The sequence below is a fragment of the Rhinoderma darwinii genome, chromosome 1 (assembly GCF_050947455.1).
Source record: "Rhinoderma darwinii isolate aRhiDar2 chromosome 1, aRhiDar2.hap1, whole genome shotgun sequence".
NCBI classification, from domain to species: domain Eukaryota; kingdom Metazoa; phylum Chordata; class Amphibia; order Anura; family Rhinodermatidae; genus Rhinoderma; species Rhinoderma darwinii.
This window is the reverse complement of record NC_134687.1, coordinates 315,758,749-315,784,080: the sequence shown is the minus strand read 5'-3', so window position 1 is coordinate 315,784,080 and position 25,332 is coordinate 315,758,749. Positions and strand designations below refer to the sequence as shown.

Genomic DNA, 25,332 nt, shown 5'->3' with positions numbered 1-25,332 from the left:
AAACCTAAGTCTACCAACCACAAGGGTATGTTCAGACAGGGCTGATACGTTGCGTAAAAGGACACCGCATATCCGCAGCAGGGAATTCTGGCCGAAAAAACGCACTAAATTGCAGTGTAGTTTTTCGGCCAGAGTGTCCGCTGCGGAAAATAGCAGGAAAAAAGGTCATCCTTACCTGTAGCCATGGCGACGCGTCCCTCTGTCGTCCTGCAGCCCAGCCTCCTGGGATGACGTTTCATCCCATGTGAACGCTGCCGTCTATGATTGGCTGCAGCCGTCACATGGGATGAAAACTCATCCCTGGAGGCCGGGCTAGACGCAGGAGCACAGAGTGCTGGGTAAGTATAATCTTATTTATTTTCTGAGTTGCGTTTTTTGTGGCGTAATCGCAGCTTTTCCGCCGCAAAAATCGCAACATCTGCTATTTGTTGTGGGTTTTACCTCCCCATTAAATACAATAAGTAAAACTTGCAACATAAAAGCAGCGATTCTGCAGCATAAATGGACTGCGGATTAAGAAAAAATAACGCACCGCAGGTCAATTTTTGAACGGTTGTTTGGTGGGGTTTTTACGCAGCATGTGGATGGGACTTATTCAAATCTCAACCACTCGGCTGCTACTGAATTACAATGCAGATTTTTCAAAATTAAATCTGCTGCGGAAAATCCAGTGTTTATACTGCGTGTGAACCCGACCTAAATGTTTAAACAAATTGTGTAATATTAACATCTTCCATGATCATATTTTCCGCAATGAAAATGCTCCACTCCTGAACACACACCTTTTTGATTGACATCGTAATATAAAGAACATTCACAATATAACAATATGTAATATGAATCAAAGATAGAAATAAATATTATATCACAACAAAATAAATTAATGTTATGTCCCTATTCATTCACTGTCTATTATAATGTATACTGTAATGTATAACGTAACTTACGACTATTTCAACTGGTGGTGGGATTCACTACACATGCCTGAGAAAGGGGGCGAACCCGCAAAACTGGGCACCGGCGTAGCAAGACGCCAATCTTCCCTTCTCGTGGAATTTCCCACAAAATCCATAATCCATGGAAAAAAAAACATCTGGAACTTTTATGGACTTTGGCACTATGGGTGAAGTTGATGTCTAACCAATTTACATTTTACTGAGGTTTAGCAAATCTTTTTTGATTAAGCAAGAATAGAGTTTTTTGCAAAGAAAATGAAAAGGGTTACATCCTGGTGGGTGAAGGGGTTAATATTGGAAATATTGGCTAAAAGAACAAATTGATCAAAGAACAACTACATTCAAAGAACATTTACAGTCCGAACATTTTAAAAGCACATCTGTGACCTATAGAAGATGTCCTGACAAATAGAATTTAGTGGATGCACCCACGATGTGGCACCCAATTCTTCATTTGGAGCGCTTATCATAGTGCACATGGCAGAATTAGATCTGTGTAGAATAAGAAAAGGAGTCCACCCAGGAGAAAGTTACCTCCTCATGAGTAATTATGGGATTGGTTGAGAGAGAGCATGGGCGTTTTAATTAGAATGTAATACGCCAAAACCTGCATCCATCCTTACGGTCTTTACGGGGTACACTGATTAACTTCTATTTGTACGGGCATCTAATTGAAGCCTTATCGGAGTCTGGCGGACGCCCCATAAACACACACTTGCTTTATGGAACGTGCAAATAAAAATTACAGGGCCAATAGGTTTTTGATGTTGTTCTGTTGCATTCAAAGGATAAAAAGGAAAACATTCACTAATTCAAAATGGGATTGTACTGGCACCTAAGTCTGAATGTTCCCCTGTATGCTACAAAGCCTTGTATAGCTCTGTACTTACACGGTTATCTTTTCTTCTGTGCATTTATCATGTTTTCCAGACAGAAAACTATGCAAAGTACGCACAAGGCCACATTCAGACGAACGGAGCCAACTTCGGACTTGAAAAATAGCCATTTTTCACGTCCAAGGTGCACCCGTGTGGGGCACGTTGTCACGGATCCCCCATAGACTAGAGTCTATGGAAGGATGCGTGAAGCGCAAAAATATAGGACATAGTCACACGCTCCGTTAAAACAATGGTCATATGAACGGCCCCATTAAAGAACATGAGTCCGTGTGATGGCCGTATCACATGGACCACATATACGCTCGTCTGAATGAGCTCTAAGATGGGGGTGACTTTTTACATATACAATGTAAGGGCTCATTCACCACCTATAAAAAGACGTTTTCCGTAATCTGATGGTATCTGTTCCCAGTTAGGTTTATAGAAATACAAGGGGAAAGGTGGTTGAAGCCAGTGTACAAGTCCTACAGCAAAATAAATAATGTCCATCAAGAAAAAACAAAAACAGAGGAAAACACATCTTACCCATAGTCATCGATCAGATGGGATCCTATAACCACTACACTGAGTTCAAAGTAATCCGATTCTGCTTTGATTCCAAACATAATAGGAGCCAGCTTGGAATAATCTGCCCTGTTACAGGTTGCCACACATACTCGGAGTTTTCTTTGGTTTGTGTTCTTCTCCATGACAACTTTCCGCCTCGACAAGTTTTCAAAGTAAAGTGCCTACAAAACAGAGAAAAGAGAATGTAAAAACAGGTTTCTTTTAGTAGAGAATAAATTTTAAACCTGAATCTGGGTTTTTAAAACGAGATTTGTTTTTTTAAATCAAAAATGGTGTTTTGGACCAGAATTGCAGCCAACAGAGGCGCATTGATGGAGTGTGAAAAAAGGGAGTACATGAGAGGAGGGCTGGGTTGCAAACAAAACAAAAAAAACAACCACGCATTTATTTAACCCCTTAGTGACCAGCCCATTTTAGGCCCTAATGACCAAGCTATTTTATTCGTTTTTCTATAGTCGCATTCAAAGAGCTATAACGTTCTTATTTTTTCGTCTACATAGCTGTATGAGGACTTGTTTTTTGCGGGATTAGTTGTGCTTTTTAATAGCACCATTTTTGGGTACACATAATTTTTATATTAACTTCTATTAACCTTTTTGGGGGGGGGGATTATAAAAAAAAACATGAAATTCCGCCATTGTTCTATGCGTTTTTAAATTGACGCCGTTCACTATGCGACGTAAATAACATGTTACCTTTATTCTATGGGTCGGTACGATTACGGCGATACCACATATGTGGAGGTTTTTTTATGTTTTACGACTTTTGCACAATAAAAACACTTTTGAACTAAAATTATTTGTTTTTGCATCGTCGCTTTCCAAGAGCCGTAATTTTTTTATTTTTCCATCAATGTAGTGATTTTTTGGGCTGGTTTTCTGCGGGACAAGACGTAGTTTTGAATGGTACTGTTTTGGGGTGCATGGGACTTATTGATTCATTTTTATTATGACTTTTTTGGGGGGCAATGGAAAAAAATTGCAATTTCGCCATGGTTTTCTGCGTTTTTTTTTTACGGTGTTCACTTTGCGGTTTAAATTACATATTAACTTTATTAATGGAGTCATTACGGTCGCGGCGATACGACATATGTGTACTTTTTTTTTTTTTTTTTTATACTTTTACTAAATAAAACCACTTTTTATGGAAAAAAATGGATTTATTTTTTTACTGTACTTTTTATTAATAATCTTTATTTCACTTTGATGACTTATTTTATTAGTCCCACTAGGGGACTTTACTGTGCGATATTCCGATCGCTGCTATAATGCTCTGGTATACTTCGTATACCAGAGCATTATTGCCTGTCAGTGTAAATCTGACAGGCAATCTGTGAGGCTTTATTCAGACGAACGTGAAAAACGTCCGTGCAACGCGCGTGATTTGCACGGACCTATATGTGTCTATGGGGCCGTGCAGACATGTCCGTGATTTTTGCTCAGCGTGAGTCCGCTGAAAAAAAGTCACGACATGTCCGTTCTTTGGGCGTTTTGCACGCATCACGCACCCATTGAAGTCAATGGGTGCGTGAAAACCACGCATGCCGCACGGAAGCACTTCCGTGCGAACTGCGTGATTCGCGCAAGAGCTGTCAAAAGGATGAATGTAAACAGAAAAGCACCACGTGCTTTTCTATTTACAAACATCCAAACGGAGTGTCTTTGAGAAGAGCGAACCCGGACAACCGAACCGAACCTCACCGGGTTCGGCCGAACTCGGCAAAAAAAATTCCGGTACGCGACGTCCGGATATAGTCACTGTCCAGGGTGCAGAAAGAGTTAAACTGTTTCAGCACCATGGACAGTGACTTCCGATCCCAATATACATGAACGAGTAAAAAAAAAAAAAAAAAAGTTCTAACTTACCGCTAACTCCTCGGCTTCTTCCTCCAGTCTGACCTCCCGGGATGACAATTCCGTCCAAGTGACAGCTGCAGCCAATCACAGGCCAAGCACAGGCTGCAGCGGTCACATGGACTGCAGCGTCATCCAGGGAGGTGAGGCCAGATGTCAAGAGAGGCGCGTCACCAAGGACGCGTCACCAAGGCAACGGCCGGGAAGTTCTCGGTAAGTACGAACCTCTTGTTTTTTTTTTAACAGGTTGCTAGATATGGTGATCGGAATTCACTGGCGAGGGTGTTGAAAGAGTTACTGCCGATCAGTTAACTCTTTCAGCACCTTGGACAGTGACTGACGTCGGCTAGCCTCATCTCTATGATGGCGGCTGCGCGAAAATCACGCAGCCGCGCATCATACACGGATGACACACTGAGCTAGCAAGTGATTTTTGCGCGCGCAAAACGCCGCGTTTTTGCGTCCGCAAAAACGCCACGTTCGTGTGAATCCAGCCTTAGGACGTGCCTCCGGCGCGTCCTAACAGGAATATGTCCAGGGCAGACCTGGGGGCTTTTATCAAGCCCCCGGCTGCCATGACACCCCATCGGAGACCCACGATTTCATTTGCGGGCCGCCGATGGGTGACAGAGGGAGCGCACTCCCTCTGTAAACAAAGTTAAATGCCGCGGTCGCTATTCACGGCGGCATTTAACGGGTTAAACGGCCGCGATCGAAGTAAACTTCGATCGCGGGCGTTGGAGCAGGAGCTCAGCTGTCATCAGACAGCAGAGCCCCGGCTCCTGCCTGCACGGGAGACCCGTGCAGGACTTAGACTAGGCTGACGTGAAAAGGCGTCAGCCTAGCCTAAAGCCCATTAGTGACCGACGTAAAAAGGCGTATTAGTGGTCACTAAGGGGTTAAAAACAGGGTATACTGCCATAGTCCTGAATTAAATAAGGGAACGCAACAATTTCCACATATAAACTTTTCCGGTTTATAATGGAACTGTGACTCATGAGTTTAGAAGTAGTATCAGCGGAGAATGAAGTATTTGTACTTCGGAATCCACACCCAAGATTAAATGTTTATATAAGGTTTAGCCTTGGCACCATCACAATCAAATTCTAGATGTTGCTAAATATTTGACATTATAATGACGCAACTTGGCAGAATGATGCACAGCTCAAGGTAGAACTAATTAAATATGAAATGTGTGATAAGGAGATGGACACAATAATATGGAGCTGTCTAGAGAGGGATGACAGTGGAGTGGAAAAGCACTATTGTGAATAGTTTACTAGCAGTCATGTCCAAGAGAGGGCAGGTGTGCTCGGCTGTTTCCATACCTCCTGTCAATAGCGAGACCCACACAAGTGCAACCAGATTGTCTCATCTTATCCTACTATTTGCAACCAACATAGGCCGGCTTGGATTCCAAAACAGGGGTCAGGGGTCCCCAATAGGAAGATCGCGAGTCATAAATGTGTTTAGTCGGAATACTTCTTTAATGAAACAAAAAGACGGCTAATGAAAGTTTTAGACTATTGATGCAAATAGTGAAGGTGTATATCCAAGATATAATTTATCTATGTCGGATAGACCAACAAAATAAATTACTATGTTTGACAAAACTTTCCTGCTAAATATTTGATGTTTAACAAATTTACAATTAGCCAAACTTTCCACGTGAAAGGTTGGCTAACTGACCAAACAAGCAGTGCTAAAGCAAATAGCAAGGTTCAACAAAGACATGTTGGATCGAAAATGGGTAATACTTCACAACAAAAAGGGAACCAGAACACGACGTAGACAAAAATAGTACGCTCGCTCAACCCTAGTCCTATAGATCCCAATCTTTACCATACAAATGTATACCATGAGTATTTCCTTCATCACATACAAATATAAAAAAAGCTTGCTATAGATTTTATGCTGCGAAATGGCCCCAAAACAAAGATAGTGGGGACTGTGGTCACAGAACATACAGTTCGTTAACATGGACATTGAGCTTATGTAGATAATTTTTTTTTTTTTTCAAAGCGCAACGTGATTAACACTTTCATATATACATCTACGTCAGGAAAGGGTATTTAAAAATGGCGCCCGCTCAGAAGCTTAGCGGGCGCCATAGCCACCGGGTCTCTGCTGTGTTGCTCAGCAGGGTCCCAGCAGCAATACATGCAATCAGAAAAATTTCTGATCGCAAGCATTTAACCCCTCAGGATTTCGGTGTCAGATGTGACCACCGGCATCTGAGGGGTTTTTACTGCCCCTTTGCTTCGGTGCCAGTCACCGACTCCCACGCGGAGAGATCGCGGGAGCAGCAGCTGGGAGCATTGTGAACGCTCCCAGCCCTGCTACAGGAAGATTGCTATTGAGACCTGCCTGAGGCAGGTCTCAATAGCAATGCACTAATTTTGCCATAGACTGCAATATTGCGATATTGCAGTCTATGGCAGAAGCAAACTAATGATCGCAGGTTCAAGCCCCCTAGGGGGGCTAAATAAAAAAATAAAATCTCCCCCTTACCCTAAATCCCATAAAAATACACAATAATAAAAACACACACATTAGGTATGCCTGCGTCCGAAAATACCGGAACTATAAAAATATTTATCCAAAACGGTGAACGTCATAGCAGGAAATAGGCAAAGTGGCCGAATCGCAGGGTTTTTTTGCCACTTCAACACCCAAAAAAAATAGAATAAAAAGTGATCGAAATGCCCGACATCCGCCAAATTGGTATTCATACAAACTACATCTGTCTACGTAGAAAAATATGCCTTACACAGCTCTGTACACAGAAATATAAAAAGTAATTTATTTTTTTTAAAGTTACATTTTTGCCTTGCTATATTGTGACTATATGGCGATGCCAATGTTTTTAAAAAAAAAGTACTAAAACATAACAAAAACTACATAAATTTGGTATTAAAGTGATCGTACTGACCCGCAGAATAAAGGTAAAGTGTCATTTTCAAAGTACATTCAACACTGTAAAAAAGAAACCCATAAGGCCTCATGCACATGACGGTATTTTCTCCCACCCGTAAATACGGGTCCGGTGTCACACGTATTCGACCCATTTTGCACAAGTATTTACGGACCAGTGCCCGTAAATACGGTTCCGGTATCACCAGTATTTCACCCGTATTTACGGGCACGTTTTCGATGCAAAATTGCACTGCAGTAATCGGCAGCCCCTTCTCTCTATCAGTGCAGGATAGAGAGAAGGGGCAGCCCTTTCCGAGGTAAAAGTAAAAGAAATTCATACTTACCCGGCCGTTGTCTTGGTGACGCGTCCCTCTCTTGACATCCAGCCCGACATCCCTGGATGACGCGGCAGTCCATGTGACCGCTGCAGCATGTGATTGGCTGCAGTGGTCACATGGGCTGAAACGTCATCCAGGGGTGTCGGGCCGGATCTCGAGAGGGACGCGTCACCAAGGCAACGGCCGGGAGACCGGACTGGAGGAAGCAGGAAGTTCTCGGTAAGTACGAACGTCTTTTTTTTTACAGGTTGCTCTATATTCTGATCGGAATTCACTGTCCAGGGTGCTGAAAGAGTTACTGCCGATCAGTTAACTCTTTCAGCACCCTGGACAGTGACTATTTACTGACGTCGCCTAGCAACGCTGCCGTAATGACGGGTGCACACATGTAGCCACCCGTCATTACGGCAGCTCCATAGACTTCTATGGGCTGTCCGTGCCGTTATGGCCTGAAATAGGACATGTTCTATCTTTTTCAACGGCACGCGCACCTTCCCGTAAGAAAACAGGAAGGTACCCGTGGCCAATAGAAGTCTACGACCCGTAATAACAGGAGTTTTTATGGTCGTGCGCGTGAGGCCTAAGAAAATGGCCGAACTGCTGGTTTTTTTTTCCAATTTCACCCTATTCTGAATTTTTTTTCCAGCTTCCCAGTACATCGCACATAATATTAAATAGTACCATTAGAAAGTACAACTTGTCCCGTAAAAAGATATGGCTGTGTCAACAAGAAAACAAAAAACTTTTTGAACTCGGGGTGGAAAAAACAAAAGCATAAACACGAAAATTAGTCTGGTCCTGAAAGGGTTAAGGACATATCATACCGGCGTGTACTCAGTATTAAACGCCAGCCTGTTAGAGAGATGCGTCCCCTCTGCTTCCCATAGTGATTGACAGATCTCTACTTATGGAATCTGTCAATCACAAGGACCAGGCTGGCGAAGAGTGAATATAAAAATTAGAGCCAAGGAGAAGTGGAGGAACTCTTGTACTGTTGCCCCTGGCTGGAACTTAATAGTACATTAGGGGACTCCTCCCTCCAGACTAGTTATACAACAGAGTCTGTCAATCCATCATCTCTGCACAGTCTTTGTTGTTGCAGTCATCGGTTTAGTGGCAGAGATATACAATAATTAAATAAATAAATAATATATCTCTGTGTGTGGTGTGTATAAAACGTCTGCTGTAAATGCTGCATTCATTCCAGTGTAGTGCAAATGCTGTCAGATTGTGATCTGCCTAAAATATATATATATATTTTATAGACCAGACACATAAAATGAAAATATAGAGCCTTGAAAAGATGTCGCAGGTTGACTGCTTTCTGATATGTATGCAACATGTAATAGTAGACAAAGGGAACCTGACTGACCAGAAGTTTTTTTTTGTTAGTATTATTATAGCAATTGAAGAGGTTTTACACCACTATACAACCCTACCACTACTCTTTCTCAGAACCTATTTAGAGGTTTTTCTGGAAGACCGTAACAGCAGGTCATCACTAGAAGGGCTCATCCAAACTTTTTGTACGGAACCATAATAGGGCTCCCATAAAGCGGTCCATTGGGTCTTTACTGCACCTCTGTGTGCCTCATATGAAGGTTTTATCTTAAAGAGGCTCTGTCACCACATTATAAGTGGCCTATGTTGTACATGATGTGATCGGCGCTGTAATGTAAATTACAGCAGTGTTTTTTATTTAGAAAAACTATCATTTTTTTACTTATGACCTATATTAGCTTTATGGTAATGACTTTCTTAATGGACAACTGGGCGTGTTTTACTATATGGCCAAGTGGGTGTTGTGGAGAGAAGTGTATGACGCTGACCAGTCAGTGACCAATCAGCTTCATACACTTCTCTCCATTCAGTTACACTGCAGATCGCGATATAGCCATATCACTATGTGCAGTCACATAAACACGCTATAACGCTACTCGTGTCATGACAATGAATATACATTACCTCCAACCAGGACGAGATGTGTATTCATTCTCCTGACCTCTTCTGTAGCGTCCGTTATTTACAGCATAGCAGGCGTAGTCTCGCTGTGAATGACAGCTCACAGCGTAATCTCGCGAGATCTCGCTGTGCTGTAGTCTCAGAGACGCTACAGAAGTGGTCAGGAGAATGAATACACATCACGTCCTAGCTGACGGTAATGTATATTCATTGTCATGACACATGAGTAGCGTTATAGTGTGTTTATGTGACTGCACATAATGATATAGCTATATCGCTATTTGCAGTGTAAATGAATGGAGCGAAGTGTATGACGCTGATTGGTCAGCGTCATACACTCCTCTGTACAACGCCGACTTGGTCATATAGTAAAACACACCCAGTTGTCCATTGAGAAACTCATTAGCATAAAGTTAATATAGGTCATAACTCCGTCAAAAATGATCGTTTTTCTAAATAAAAAAACACTGCTGTAATCTACATTACAGCGCCGATCACATCATGTACAATATAGGCCACTTATAATGTGGTGACAGAGCCTCTTTAAAGGAGCTTATACCAGGATCAATAATGGATAGGTGAGAATTGTCGACTTGATAATTGTCGATAAAAATTGGGGCATGTTCCATCACAGTCTGCATAACTAGGGGAGAATATCCATGTATATACGCCACCTGACAGAATGGGACAGCTCCATGCTAATAATTTAAATGGCCTTCATGCACTTCCATACAGGCTCCATGCACAAGGCTCTGCTGGGTGCATTCGTTTTAGGACTACGTTCGGACACTGGAGTTTGCTGTGAATCTGAGGCACATTCTGCATGTTTTAAATGCAGATGTTGCTGCAGATTTCACCCTTTGCTTTGTAACATAAAAACTTATAAAAGGGCATTTTCTAAAGGCATGACCTAGCAGATGCCTGTCCGTTTTATATGGACAGGCAGTAATACACTGCAATACAAAAGTATTGCAGTGTATTATAATAGCGATCGGATGATCACATATTAAAGTCCCCTAGTGGGACTAGTAAAATAGTCAAAAAAAATAAAAGTTTAACAAAGTTAATAAAAAAGTGAAAAAAAATAAAATGAAAAACCCACTTTTTCCCCTTACAAACTGCTTAAGTATTAAAAAACCAAAATAAAGAAAAAAAAAAAAAAAAGTTACACATATTTGGTATCGCCGCGTCCGTAACGACCCGACTATAAATCTATTACATTATTTAACCCGCACGGTGAACGCCGTAAAAAATAAAAAAAACAATGGAAAAAAATTGCTGTTTTCTGTGAATCCGGACTTTAAAAAAAAATGTGATAAAAAGTGATCAAAAATGGTACCAATAAAAACTAAAAGTCGTCCCGCAAAAAAAAAGCCGTCATACAACTGCATCGGCGGAACAATAAAAAAAGTTATGGCTCTTCAAATATGGAGACACAAAAACCAAATAATTTTGAAAAACAAAAGCGCTTTTACTATGTAAAAGTAGTAAAACATACAAAAACTATACGAATTTGGTATCGTTGCAATCCTAACAACCCGCTCAATAAACTTATTATGTTATTTATACCACATGGTAAACGGCGTAGATTTAGGACGCGAAAAAGAGTGGCAAAATTTCTGTGTTTTTTTCTATTCACCCCCAAAAAAAAGTTAATAAAAAAGTTAATCAATAGATAATATGTATCTCAAAATGGTGCTATTAAAAAATACAACTTGTCCCGCAAAAAACAAGACCTTACACAGCTATGTCGACGCAAAAATAAAAAAGTTATAGCTCTTGGAACGCGATGATAGAAAAACGTCAAAAATACCTTGGTCATTAAAGAGGCTCTGTCACCAGATTTTGCAACCCCTATCTGCTATTGCAGCAGATCGGCGCTGCAATGTAGATTACAGTAACGTTTTTATTTTTAAAAAACGAGCATTTTTGGCCAAGTTATGACCATTTTTGTATTTATGCAAATGAGGCTTGCTAAGGTCCAACTGTGTTTAAAGTAAAAGTCCAACTGGGCGTGTATTATGTGTGTACATCGGGGCGTTTTTACTACTTTTACTAGCTGGGCGTTCTGACGAGAAGTATCATCCACTTCTCTTCAGAACGCCCAGCTTCTGGCAGTGCAGACATACAGCGTGTTCTCGAGAGATCACGCTGTGACGTCACTTCCTGCCCCAGGTCCTGCATCGTGTCGGACGAGCGAGGACACATCGGCACCAGAGGCTACAGTTGATTCTGCAGCAGCATCAGCGTTTGCAGGTAAGTAGCTACATCGACTTACCTGCAAACGCCGATGCTGCTGCAGAATCAACTGTAGCCTCTGGTGCCAATGTGTCCTCGCTCGTCCGACACGATGCAGGACCTGGGGCAGGAAGTGAGTGACGTCACAGCGTGATCTCTCGAGAACACGCTGTGTGTCTGCACTGCCAGAAGCTGGGTGTTAACGAACAGAAGTGGATGATGCTGATTCGTCAGCATCATACACTCCCATTCCTAACGCCCAGCTAGTAAAAGTAGTAAACACGCCCCGATGTACACACATAATACACGCCCAGTTGTACGTTTACTGTAAACACGCTCAGTTGTACTTTTGCAAGCCTCATTTGCATAAATACAAAAATGGTCATAACTTGGCCAAAAATGCTCGTTTTTTAAAAATAAAAACGTTACTGTAATCTACATTGCAGCGCCTATCTGCTGCAATAGCAGATAGGGGTTGCAAAATCTGGTGACAGAGCCTCTTTAAGGTTTAAAATAGGCTGGTCATTAAGGGGTTAAACTTATAAGGATTAAGACTTACAGACACCTTAACATATTGGAGACATACATAGCAACCACGATGATGCTAAACACTAAGCCAACATGCGATTTTACCACAAATCGTCAGTTTTAAACCCCTTAGGGTATGTTCACACGAGGTCATTACGTCCGTAATTGACGGACGTATTTCGGCCGCAAGTATCGGACCTAAGTCAGTGCAGGGAGCCTTATGTACGACGCTAGGAGTCCCTGCCGGACAACTGTCCCGTACTGAAAACATGATTACAGTACGGGACAGTTGTCCGGCAGCGAGGCAGGGACTCCTAGCGTCGTACATAACTATGATGCTAGGAGCCCGGCTCCCTGCACGGTGTTCGGTCCGATACTTCCGGCCGAAATAAGTCCGTCAATTACGGACGTAATGACCTCGTGTGAACATACCCTTAAGGACACAGCCTGTTTTCGCCTAATGGCCCAGGCCATTTTTTTCAAATCTGACAAGTGTCCCTTTATGTAATAACTTTGGAATGTTTTTATTTTTTCATGCGATTCTGAGATTGTTTTCTCGTGACACATTGTACTTTAAAGAGGCTCTGTCACCACATTAGAAGTGCCCTATCTCCTACATAAGGAGATCGGCACTATAATGTAGGTGACAGTAATGCTTTTTATTTAAAAAAAAACGATCTGTTTTCACCACTTTATTAGAGATTTTAGATTTATGCTAATGAGTTGCTTAATGCCCAAGTGGGCGTGTTTTTACTTTAGACCAAGTGGGCGTTGTACAATCAGCCTCATGCACTCCTCTCCATTCATTTACACAGCGCATAGGGATCCTGCTAGATCCTTATGTGCTGTCTTATACTAACACATTAACAATACTGAAGTGTTTAGACAGTGAATAGACATTCCACGGGATGTCTATTCACAATTATATATTAGAAACCGGCTATAAAAATCACCCCATTTTAAAAACTGCACCCTTCAAAGTATTCAAAACAGCATTTAGAAAGTTTCTTAACCCTTTAGGCGTTTCTCCTTCACTTTGCTTTAATTCCTGTGAAATTTACAAATTTCATTTTTTTTTGGGCAGAACATCTTTATTAATTCATTTTTTTCCTGTAACACAGAAGGTTTTACCAGAGAAACGCAACTCAATATTTATTCCCCAGATTCTGCAGTTTTTAGAAATATCACACATGTGGCTCTAGTGTGATAATGGACTGAAAAACCGGCCACTTAGACGCAAAGGAGCACCTAGTGGATTTTGGGGCCTCTATTTTATTAGAATATATTTTAGGCACCATGTCAGGTTTGAAGAGGTCTTGTGGTGCCAAAACAGTGCAAATACCCCCAAAAAGACAGCATTTGGGAAACTACAGTCCTCAAGGAATTTATCGAGGGGTATAGTGAGCATTTAGACCCCCCCCCCCCCCACAGGTTTTCTTGCTGAATTTAATGGAATTAGGCCGTGAAAATGAATATCAACATTTCTACAAGGGTTAAAGGAGATAAAGCCACCCAACATTTGTAAAGCAATCTCTTCAGAGTACGGTAATACCCCACATGTGATCAGAAAACTGGTGTTTGGATACACGGCAGGGTTTAAAAAGGCAGGAGCGCTCGCTACTTAGCATGCAGATTTTGCTGGAGTGGTTTTTGGGCACCATGTCACATTTTTAAAACCCCCTGTGGGACCAAAACAGTGGAAACCCCCCAAAAGTTACCCCATTTGGGAAACTACACCCCTGAAGGAATTTATAGAGGGGTATAATGAGAATTTTGACCCCACAGGCTTTTTGCTGAATTTAGGGGAATTATGGCGTGAAATAAAAAATCTATTTTTTTTTTCTGATAAGACATGGAAACGTAATTTCTACATGGAATAAGGGAGAAAAAAAAAGCACCCCAACATATGTAAAGCAATTTCTCCAGATTACGGGAATACCCGACATGTGGTCATAAACTGCTGTTTGGACACACGGCAAGGCTCAGAAAGTCAGAAGTGCTATTTGGCATGCAGATCTTGCGGGATTGGTTTTCGGGTGCAATGTTGCATTTGCAAATACCGGAGGTACCAGGAGTACAGTGGAAGCCCCCAAGAAGTGACCCCATTTTCAAAACTACACCTCTCAAGGCATTTATAATTTGCCTGGACATTTGAGAGGGCTCAGAAGTGATTTTCAGAGCATTGACCAATTGCAGGGCTCTGGGGGTCAAATATTAAAACAAACCCCCAAGTAGTGACCCCCTACTTTGGAAACTACACCAGTTAGGGCATTTTAAGGGGTGTAGTGAGCATTTTCACCCCGCGGGTATTTTATCCTTAGAAATGAATGCGCAGCGGATGGTGCAAAGTGAAAACTGCAATTTTCCACGGATATGCCATTTTAGTGCACAATATGTTGTGCCCAGTTTTTGCCACTGAAGACAAATAAACTGTTAAGCAGGTTTTCCTGGGTATGGCGTATGGGTATGGCGACCCCATATATGTGGACGTAAACTGCTGTTTGGGCACACTGTAGGGTTCAGAAGGCAGGGAGCGCCATTTGGAGCATGGATTTTGCTTGGTAGCAGTTCTGTTTGGGGGTTTTACTGGTATTTCAGTTTATAATGTGGGGGCATACGTGAGCTGGGCAGAGTACATCAGGGCATAATAAAAGGCTATAATAATGCGGTAAATAAATAATAATCCGCAGATGTGTGCCCGGTGTCGCACTGCTAAATGTTGCCCAGTTTTATCTGCTTTTGAAACGCTCTTCACATTTTGCATCACCATATTCTGAGAGCCACAACTTATTTATTTTTTCCAGCCACTAGCCAGGATAAAGGAGGGGGCATTGTGCGAGCACACTAGAGCGTGTGTGTCTACACCAAATTTGCAGCATAAAGCAATGAGGTTGCTTTACCACATTGCAATGCTGCAATTTTGGGAATTCCCTCTAATGACCAGCACATGGAAATGTTATAAAATTAGAATCTAATTTATAATATTTGCTGACTTGTGAAAAAAAATTACAAAAATTAGAACAATGTGTAATCATTGACTAACAGTTTAACTCCTTAACGCCAAAGGACGGATATATCCGTCCTCTGCAGCTGCTAGTTCGCACAGGACGACGGATATATCCGTCCTGTGATGGCGCGGGTACTGACAGTGTACCCACGCGATCAGCGGCAGGAGCACGGCTGTTATACACAGCCTGGCTCCTGCTGCAACTGCCAGAATCTAAGTGCGCTCCGATTCCGGCAGTTTAACCCATTAAATGCCGCTGTCAATAGTGACAGCGGCATCTAATGTGTTTGACAAAAGGGAGCTCCCTCTGTCACCCGATCGCCGCCCCCGCAAACAAATCGCGGGTCGCCGTCGGGGGTTTCAATGACAGCCGGGGGCCTAACAAAGACCCCCAGGTCTGTCTTCAGCAAATGCCTGTTAGGCGATGCCGGAGGCATGACCTAACAGATTGCCTGTCAGATTTACACTGACAGGCAATAATGCTTTGGTATACTAAGTATACCAAAGAATTATATATGCGATCAACAGATCCCATAGTGAAGTCCCCTGGTGGGACTTAAAAAAAAAATGTCAATCAGTTAAATAAAGTTTGTGAAAAAAATAAAAATAAAATGGACAGACAAAATCAAATAAAACTGCCCAAAAAGTGGTTTTATTTAGTAAAAGTGTCAAAACAAATAACACATACACATATATGGTATCCCCGCGATCGTAACAACTTGACTAACACATTAATTAATCCGCCGGATGAACGGCGTCCAAAAAAAAAACGCAAAAATCAACGGCAAAATTCTCTCTTTTCTCCCATTCCCCCCATAAAAAATAAAATAAAAGTTAATCTAGAAGTCCTATGTACCCCAAAACAGTACTAATGAAAACTACACATTGGCCCGCAAAAATCAAGCCCACATACGGCCACATCGACGGAAAAATAAAAAAATTACGCCTTTTGGAATGCGGCGATGCAAAAACAAGTAATTTTTTTCTAAAAGTGTTTTTATTGTGCAAACGTAGGAAAACATATAAAACCTTTACATATTTGGTATCCCCGTAATCGTGCCGACCCATAGAATAAAGTTAACATGTTATTTACGCTGCTTAGTAAACGGCGTAAATTTATAACGTGAAAATTAATGCTGGAATAGCTGCTTATTTTCAATTCTCCCCTAAAATAAAGTTAATAAAAGTTAATCAATATATTCTAAGCATCTAAAAATGGTACAATTACAAAATACAACTCGTCCCCCAAAAAACAAGCCCTTATACGGCTATAAAATAAAAAGTTACGACTCTTGGAATGCGACTGTGAAAAAACAAAAAATAATCCTTGGTTATTAACGTGCAAAATGGCCAGGTCATTAAGGGGTTAAAGAGGCTCTGTCACCAGATTTTGCAACCCCTATCTCCTATTGCAGCAGATCGGCGCTGCAATGTAGATAAGAGTAACGTTTGTTTTTTTTTTAAAACGAGCATTTTTGGCCAAGTTATGACCATTTTAATTATGTAAATGAGGCTTTCTAAAGTACAACTGGGCGTGTTTAAAGTAAAAGTACAAAAAAAAAAATTCTAGCGACACATTCCCTTTAACTAATAAAAACAACAAAATCGCCCTGTTTCCCTGATCAACTCCTTTATAAATTAGAAAAAAAAAATGAAAACATGAAAAAAAAACTATACATAATAAGTATCGCCGCATTCGGAACGGCCTGATCTATAAAAATATCACATTATTTTTACTGCACGGTGAACACCGTAAACATTTTTTACAAAAAAACAATGACAGCATTTTATTTTGTGGTCATCTTGTCTCAAAAAAAAATGTAATAAAAAGTGATCAAAAGGTTGCATGTACCCCAAAATGGAACCAATAAAAATTACAGCTCGTTCAACAAAAAACGCGCCCTCACACAACGGAAAAAATAACACCTGCAGATGCAGCGGAGATGAGGAAACTTTAGGGCCTTGTGCGGCTTATAGGGCTAATGAAGAAGTCAATACTGGAGCGCAGATATTTTGTATAATACCCAATAAACCCGGCCTGTGCATAAAGGATTGGTTCAAAGCGTACCACACCAATCCATGGATTATTCATTCACCCCATTATTACATCATCCTATTATGCCCTGATGTACTCCCCCCAGCTTACATATACCCTGATGTACTCCGCCCGTTTACATATGCCCCCACATTATAAGCTGAAATACCAGTAAAACACCAAGCAAAATATGCGCTTCAAAAGCCAAATGGTGGTTCAACTGAGCCTGGCAGTGTGCCCAAACGGCAATTTATTACCACATATGGGGTATTACTGTATTCTGGAGAACCCGCTTAACAATTTATGGAAGGTGTGTCTACGGTGGTACAAACTGGGCACAACACATTGGGCACTGAAATGGCATATCTGTGGAAAACGGCAATTTTCAATCTGCAACATCTATTGCTTACTCATTTTTGCAAAACACTTGTGCGGTCAAAATGCTCACTACACCCCTAGATAAATTCTTTGAGGGATCTAGTTTCCAAAATGGGGTAATTTTTCGGGGGTACCACTGTACTGGTACTATAGCTCAATGCAACATGGTGTCAAAAAACTAATCTTGTAAAATCTCCACTCCAAATACTAAATGGCGCTCCTTCCCTTTAGAACCTTGCTGTGTGTCCAAATAGTTTATGACCACGTGTGGGGTATTTTCCTACTCTGAAAAAGTTGCTTTACAAATGTTATGGTGCTTTTTCTCCTTTATTTGTTGAGAAAATGAAAATTTTTGAATTAATGCTACGTCTTATTGGAAAATAATGTAATTTTTCATTTTCGCTGCCCATTTCTAATAAAATCTATGAGACACCTGTGGGGTCAAAATGCTCACTACCCCCTAGATGAATTCCTCAATGGGTGTAGTTTGCCAAATGGAGTCACTTCTGGGGAGTTTCCACTGTACTGGTACCTAAGGGGCTTTGCAAAAGCAACATGGTGTCAAGAAACCAATCCAGCAAAATCTGTGCTCCAAAAGCCAAATGGCGCGCCTTCCCATCTGATGTGTATTCATAGTGGTTTATTACCACATATCGGGTATTTCCGTACTCTGGAGAAGTTGGTTTACAAATGTTATGGTGCTTTTTCTCCTTTATTTGAGGAGAAAATGAAACATTTTGACCTAAAGCTACGTCTTAGTGGGAAAAAAATAATGTAATTTTTCATTTTTAATGCCCAATTCTAATGGAATCTATGAAACACCTGGGGGGGTCAAAATGCTCACTACACCCTAGTTGAATTCCTCTAGGGGTGTAGCTTCCCAAATGGAGTCACTTTTGGGGGGGTTTCCACTGTATTGGTACAAATGCGACATGGTGCAGAGAAATGAATCCAGCAAAATCAGCGCTCCAAAAGCTAAATGGCGTGCCTTCCCTTCCGAGTCCTGCCGCTTGCCCAAACAGCAGTTTATGACCACATGTTGGGTATTTCCGTACTCTGGAGAAGTTGCTTTACAAATGTTGGGGTGCTTTTCCTCATTTATTTGTTGAAAAAAAAAAATTACAAATTCTGAGGTAAAGTTACATCTTATTGGAAAATAATGTAATTTTTCATTTTCACTGCCCAATTCTAATGAAATCTATGAAATACCTGTGTGGTCAAAATGCCCACTACACCCCTAGATGAATTCCTCAAGGGGTGTAGTTTCACAAATGGAGTCACTTTTGGGGGGTTTCCTTTGTTTTTGCACCACAAGACCTCTTCTAACCTGACATGGTGCCTGAAATATAATTTAAGAAAAAGGAAGGCCGAAAAATACACTAGGTGCTTCTTTGCTTCTGGGGCCTTTGTTTCAGGCCCGTAGCACACTAGGGCCACATGTGGGATATTTCTAAAAATGGCAGAATCAGGACAATAAACATTCAGTTGTTTTTCTCTGGTAAAAACCTTCGTTATTACAGGAATGAAACTGGATTAACCCCTTCCCGACATTTGACGTACATGTACGTCATGGAAAGTACTGACTTCCCGCATCTTGCCGTACATGTACGTCAAACGTTTGGCACCGGCTCAGAAGCTGAGCCGGTCCCATCATCACCGGATCTCAGCTGTATCTTACAGCTGACATCCGACTGTAACGGCGGGGACCGAAATTAGCTTCGATCCCCGCCATTAACCCCTTAAGTGCAGCGCTCAAACGCGATCGCTGCACTTAAGGTGTTTGCAGCTCATCGGAACCCCAGTAATGAAATTGCCGGGGTTCCGGTGGCTGCAATGGCAACCGGAGGCCTAATACTGGCCTCCCGGTCTGCCTAGCACCGAAGCCGGTCAAGATCCGCCCGGCGGCGGAGCCTGATCGGCTTCCGTAGCTGCCGGCAAGATGGCGCCGGGTCAGGAGCTGATCCGGCGTCATCAGCGGTGGAAGTCAGCTGTACTGTACAGCTGACATCCACCTGTAACGGCAGGAACCGGAGCTAGCTCCGATCCCTGCCATTAACCCCTTCGATGCAGCAATCGAAAGCGATTGCTGCATCGTAGCGGTTACAAGCAGATCGCCAGCCCTGACAGGCAATCGGGACTGGCGACTGCTGTTATGGCAACAGGAGACACAATGGTCTCCTGCTCTGCCATTACGGAAGCCGATTTAGGCCCCGCCGGGAGGCGAAGCCTAAACGGCTTGCTGTCAGTGAATGACTGACAGATCTAATACATTGCACTACATAGGTAGTGCAATGTATTAGAAAAAAAAAAATCTGACCGTTGGACCTTCAAGTCCCCTAGTGGGACTTGAGAAAAAGTGTAAAAAAAGTATAAAAAAGTGTAAAAAAAAGTGCAAAAAATAAAAGTTTGAAAACAATAAAAGTTTCAAGTAATCAAATAACACACAATCCCCCTTTTACTCTTATCAAGTCCTTTATTATTGAAAAATAATAATAAACCATATGTATTTGGTATCGCCACGACCGTAACGACCGGAGGTATCAAAATATTATATTATTTATTGCACGCGGTGAACAGCGTAAAAAAAACCCGTAAAAAACGTTACCAGAGTTTCTGTTTTTTAGTCACTTTGCCCTACAAATATTACAATAAAAAGTGATCAAAAAGTCGCACGTATCCAAAAATGGTACCTATAAAAACTATAGCTCGTCCCGCAAAAAACAAGCCCTCATACAACTCCGTCGACAAAAAAATTAAAACGTTATGGTTCTCACAACTTGGCGACAGAAAAAATACATTCTTTTTACAAAAGTAATTTTATTGTGCAAAAAGTTGTAAAACATAAAAAAGTTCTATAAATGAGGTATCGCCGGAATCGTACTGACCCGCAGAATAAAGGTAACATGTAGTTTATAATGCGTGGTGAACTCTGTATAAAAAAAAACCAAAAAAAGCTGTGCCAGAATTGCGTTTTTTGGTTTACCTGGCATCCCAAAAAATAGGATAAAAGGTGATCAAAAAGTCACATGTACCCCAAAATGGTACCAATAATAACTACAGCTCGTCCCGCAACAAACCAGCCCTCATACCGCTACGTCTATGAAAAATAAAATTAGTTATGGCTCCAATAAGTCAGGAAATAAAAAAATATGCAGTTGTGCCCGAGGAGAACATTTCTTCTGTTTCAAGAGGCGATTTATCAAGGACCTAAAATTAGGGAACCAGGAAGGGAGGGCCCAATCATATCCGATGGAAGCGACGGTGCCCGTATTATACCAGGATAATACTTTCCCAGCAAAATTCCCCAAACTACAAAGGCGCGGAGTGTGGACCAAAAGGGGGATAAGAAATGACACCATTTATCAGTGCGACACCGGCCTGTGCAGAAAGGATTGCTTCACAGCGTAACACACATCTATGGATTATTTTTATTTTTTTATACCACCTGACTATGCCCCTTATATACTCCGCCCCGCTTACATGTACCCCCACATTATAAAACACCAGCAATACTCAAACAAATATAGTACCAAGCAAAATCCGCTCTCCAAAAGCCAAATGGTGCTCCCTCGGCCATGAACCCTACAGCGTGCCCAAACAGCAGTTTCCTTCAACATATATGGCACCGTCATACCCGTGAGAACCCTTTTAACAATTTTTGTGGTGTGTGTCTCCAGCGTCATAAGCTGGGCATGACATATTTGCCACTGAATGGCATATCTAGGGAAAAATATAAATTTTTAATTTGCACCATCCGCAGCGCATTCATTTATGGAAAAGACCTGTGGGGTGAAAATGCTCACTACACCCCTTAATAAATGCCTTGAGGGGTGCAGTTCCATAATGGGGTCACTTATCAGGGGTTTCTTTTTATTATTTCACATCTGAGCCTCTGCAGTTGTGAACCAATACTTTGTAAATCGCCAAATTAGGCCTCCACTCCGCATGGTACTCTTCACTTCTGAGCCCTGTCATATGTCCAGACAAAAGATTAGGGCCACATGTAGGGTGTTTCTAAAACCGGGAAACACCGCATAATAATTAGAGAGCTGTCTTGTTATGGTGGCACAAGCCGGGCACCACATATTGGCATATCTATGGAAAAAAATCCCATTTTCACTCTGCAACATTGAGCGCACACTAATTTCTACAAAACACCTGCAGGGTTAAAATGCTTACTACACCCCTTGGTAAATGCATTGAGGGGTGTAGTTTACAAAATGGGGTCACTTCTGGGGGGTTTCCACTGTTTTGGGCCCACAGGTGCCCAGAAACCAATCCAGCAACATCTGCACTCCAAATGGCGGTCCTTCCCTTCTGAGCCCTGCCGTTTGCCCAAACAGCAGTTTATGACCACATATGGGGTATTGCCGTACTCGGGAGAAATAGCTTTACAAATGTTGGGTTCTTTTTTTCCTTTATTTGTTGAGAAAATGAAAAAATTTGCGCTAAAGCTACGTCTTATTGAAGAAAAAGGACTGTTTTTATTTTCACTGCCTAATTCTAATAAATTCTATGAAACATCTGTGGGGTCAAAATGCTCACTACACCCCTAGATGCATTCTTCAAGAGGTGTAGTTTCCTAAATGGAGTCCCTTTTTGGGCGTTTTCATTGTTTTGTCCCCTCAGGGGCTTTGCAAATGTGACCTGGCCTCCGCAAATCATTCCTGCTAAATGTGATCTCAAAAAGTCAAATAGTGCTCTTTCCCTTCTAAGCCCTGCCGTGTGTCCAAACAGCCGTTTATTACCACATGTGGGGTATTGTTTTACTCGGGAGAAATTGCTTTACAAATTTTGTGGTGCTTTTTCTCCTTTAGTCCTTCTGGAAATGAGAAAAAATTAGCTAAACCTACATTTTCTTTGAAAAAATGTAGATTATTATTTTCAGGGCCTACTTCCAATAATTTCTGCAAAAAAACTGTGGGGTCAAAATGCTCACTATACCCCTAGATAATTTCCTCAAGGGGTATAGTTTCCAAAATGGGGTCACTTGTTTGGGGTTTTCACTGTTTTGTCCCCTCAGGGGCTTTGTAAATGTGACATGGCCTCCGCAAATCATTCCTGCTAAATGTGAACTCCAAAAGCCAAATGGCGCTCTTTCCCTTCTCAGCCACGCCGTGTCTCCAAACAACCGTTTATTACCACATGTGAGGTATTGTTTTACTCGGGAGAAATTGCTTTACAAATTTTGCGGTGCTTTTTCTCCTTTAGTCCTTGTGGAAATGAGAAAAAAAATCGCTAAACCTACATTTTCTTTGAAGAAATGTTGATTTTAATTTTCACGGCCTACTTCCAATAATTTCGGTAAAAAACCTGTGCGGTGAAAATGCTCACTACACCCCTAGATAATTTCCTTGAGGTGTCTAGTTTCCCAGATGGGGTCACTTTTGGGGGATTTTGACTGTTTTGGCACCGCAAGAGCCCTTCAAACCTGACATGGTGCCTAAAATATATTCTAACAAAAATAAGGCCCCAAAATCCACTAGGTGCTCCTTTGCTTCTGAGGCCGGTGTTTCAGTCCAGTAGCACGCTACGGCCACATGTGGGATATTTCCTAAAACTGCAAAAACTGGGCAACAAATATTGAGTTGCATTTCTCTGGTAAAACCTTCTGTGTTATAAAAAAAATTGTATTAAAAATGTATTTCTGCAGAAAAATATGAAATTTGTAAATTTCACCTCTACTTTGCTTTAATTCCTGTGAAATGTTTAAAGGGTTAAGACATTTTCTAAATGCTGTTTTGAATACTTTGAGGGGTGAAGTTTTTAAAATGGGGTGACTTTTTTGGGGTTTCTAATATATAAGGCCCTCAAAACCACTTCACAACTGAACTGGCCCCTGTAAAAATAGCCTTTTGAAATTTTCTTGAAAATGTGAGAAATTGCTGCTAAAGTTCTAAGCCTTGTGAGGTCATAGAAAAATAAAAGGATGTTCAAAAAACGATGCCAATCTAAAGTAGACATATGGGGGATGTTAATTAGCAACAATTTTGTGTATTATAACTGCCTGTCTTACAAGCAGATACATTTAAATTGAGAAAAATGCTAATTTTTGCAATTTTTCGCTAAATTTTGGTGTTTTTCACAATTAAATACTGAACATATCGAGCAAATTTTGCCAGTAACATAAAGTCCAATGTGTCACGAGAAAACAATCTCAGAATCGCTTGGATAGGTGAAAGCATTCCGGAGTTATTACCACATAAAGTGACACATGTCAGATTTGAAAAATGAGGCTCTGTCAGGAAGGTCAAAAGTGGCTAAAGAGGGAAGGGGTTAAAATGGATTTTCTTAAAAAAAAAAATGAAATTTGCAAATTTGCCTTCCGCTTTGCTTGAATTCGTGTGAAACGCATAAAGGGTTAAGAAACTTTCTAAATGCTGTTTTGAATACTTTAAGGGGTGCAGTTTTTAAAATGGGATGATTTGTGGGGGCTCCTAATATAAGGCCCTCAAAGCTACTTCAGATCTGAACTGTTCACTAAAAAAAAATAAAAAAAAATTCACCTTTTGAAGTTTCTTGAAAATTTGAAAAATTGCTGCTAAACTTATAAGCCTTGTAACGTCCTAGAAACATAAAAGGATGTTCAAAAAATGATGCAAACAAAGTAGACATATGTGAAATGTTAACTAGTCACTATTTTGTGTGGTATAACTATCTGTCTTACAAGCAGATATTTGAATTTAGAAAAACGTAATTTTTGCAAATTTTCTCTAAATTTGTGTTTTTCACAAAAAAATATTGAATTTAAATCGGCCACATTTTTTCACTAACAAAGTACAATATGTCACGAGAAAACAATCTCAGAATCGCTTGGACAGGTAAAAGCATTCCGGAGTTATTACCACATGAAGTGACACGTCATTTAAAAAATTAGGCTGTGTCATTTGGTCAAAAAGTGGCTGCGTCCTTAAGGAGTTAATGGCTGAGCAGGAGGCCATTGTTGCCATGGTAGCAGTCGGCAGCCCTGATTGTATGGCAGGCCTGCCGATCTGCTAGCAACCTCTAAGATGCAGCGATCGCTGCATCTAATGGGTTAATGGCAGGGATCGGAGCTAGCTCTGGTTCCTGCCGTTACAGGTGGATGTCAGCTGTAACATACAGCTGACATCCACCGCGGATGACGCCGGCTCAGCTCCTGAGCCATCTTGCCATCGGCTACGGAAGCTTTTCAGGCCCGCCTCCGATTTCCGTGCTAGGCAGACCGGGAGGTCAGTATTAGGCCTCCGGTTGCCATTGCAGCCACCGGAACTCCAACAATTTACCGTTCATAAAGGGAGCCCCTGACATCACTGTCCATATATGGACAGCGATGTCAGGGGCTTCTCCAGGAGTGGAATCCTTGGCCAGAGCGTTGTGGCCGGCGATTCAGCTCATATAGGGAGCCCCTGACGTAACTGTAGTTAAGTCAGGGGCTCCTTCCAGGAGTTTAATCCCCAGCCAGAGCTTAGTTGACGCTCTGGCTGGGGATTCCGCTCCTAGAGGAGCCCCTAATGTCACTGTCCATGTATGGATAGTGACGCCAGGGTTTTCTCCAGGAGCCGAATCCCCTGCTACAGCGTCAATAACACTCAGCCCCGGGATTCCGCTCCTAGAGGAGCCCCTAACATTACTGTCCATATATGGACAGTGACGTCAGGGTCTACTCCTGGAGC

The 25,332-nt window shown here is 41.6% G+C and overlaps 1 protein-coding gene across 2 annotated transcripts in view; it reads right to left on the bottom strand.

Moving 5' to 3' along the window:
• GNE (glucosamine (UDP-N-acetyl)-2-epimerase/N-acetylmannosamine kinase) overlaps nt 1-25,332 on the bottom strand; it is a 91,018-nt gene that overhangs the window by 24,731 nt on the left and 40,955 nt on the right. For both annotated transcript variants that reach the window (XM_075825534.1, XM_075825535.1), the window contains exon 2: nt 2,381-2,583. In XM_075825534.1, coding sequence (XP_075681649.1) covers nt 2,381-2,583 — 203 coding nt within the window. The remainder of the gene's footprint in view (nt 1-2,380; nt 2,584-25,332) is intronic.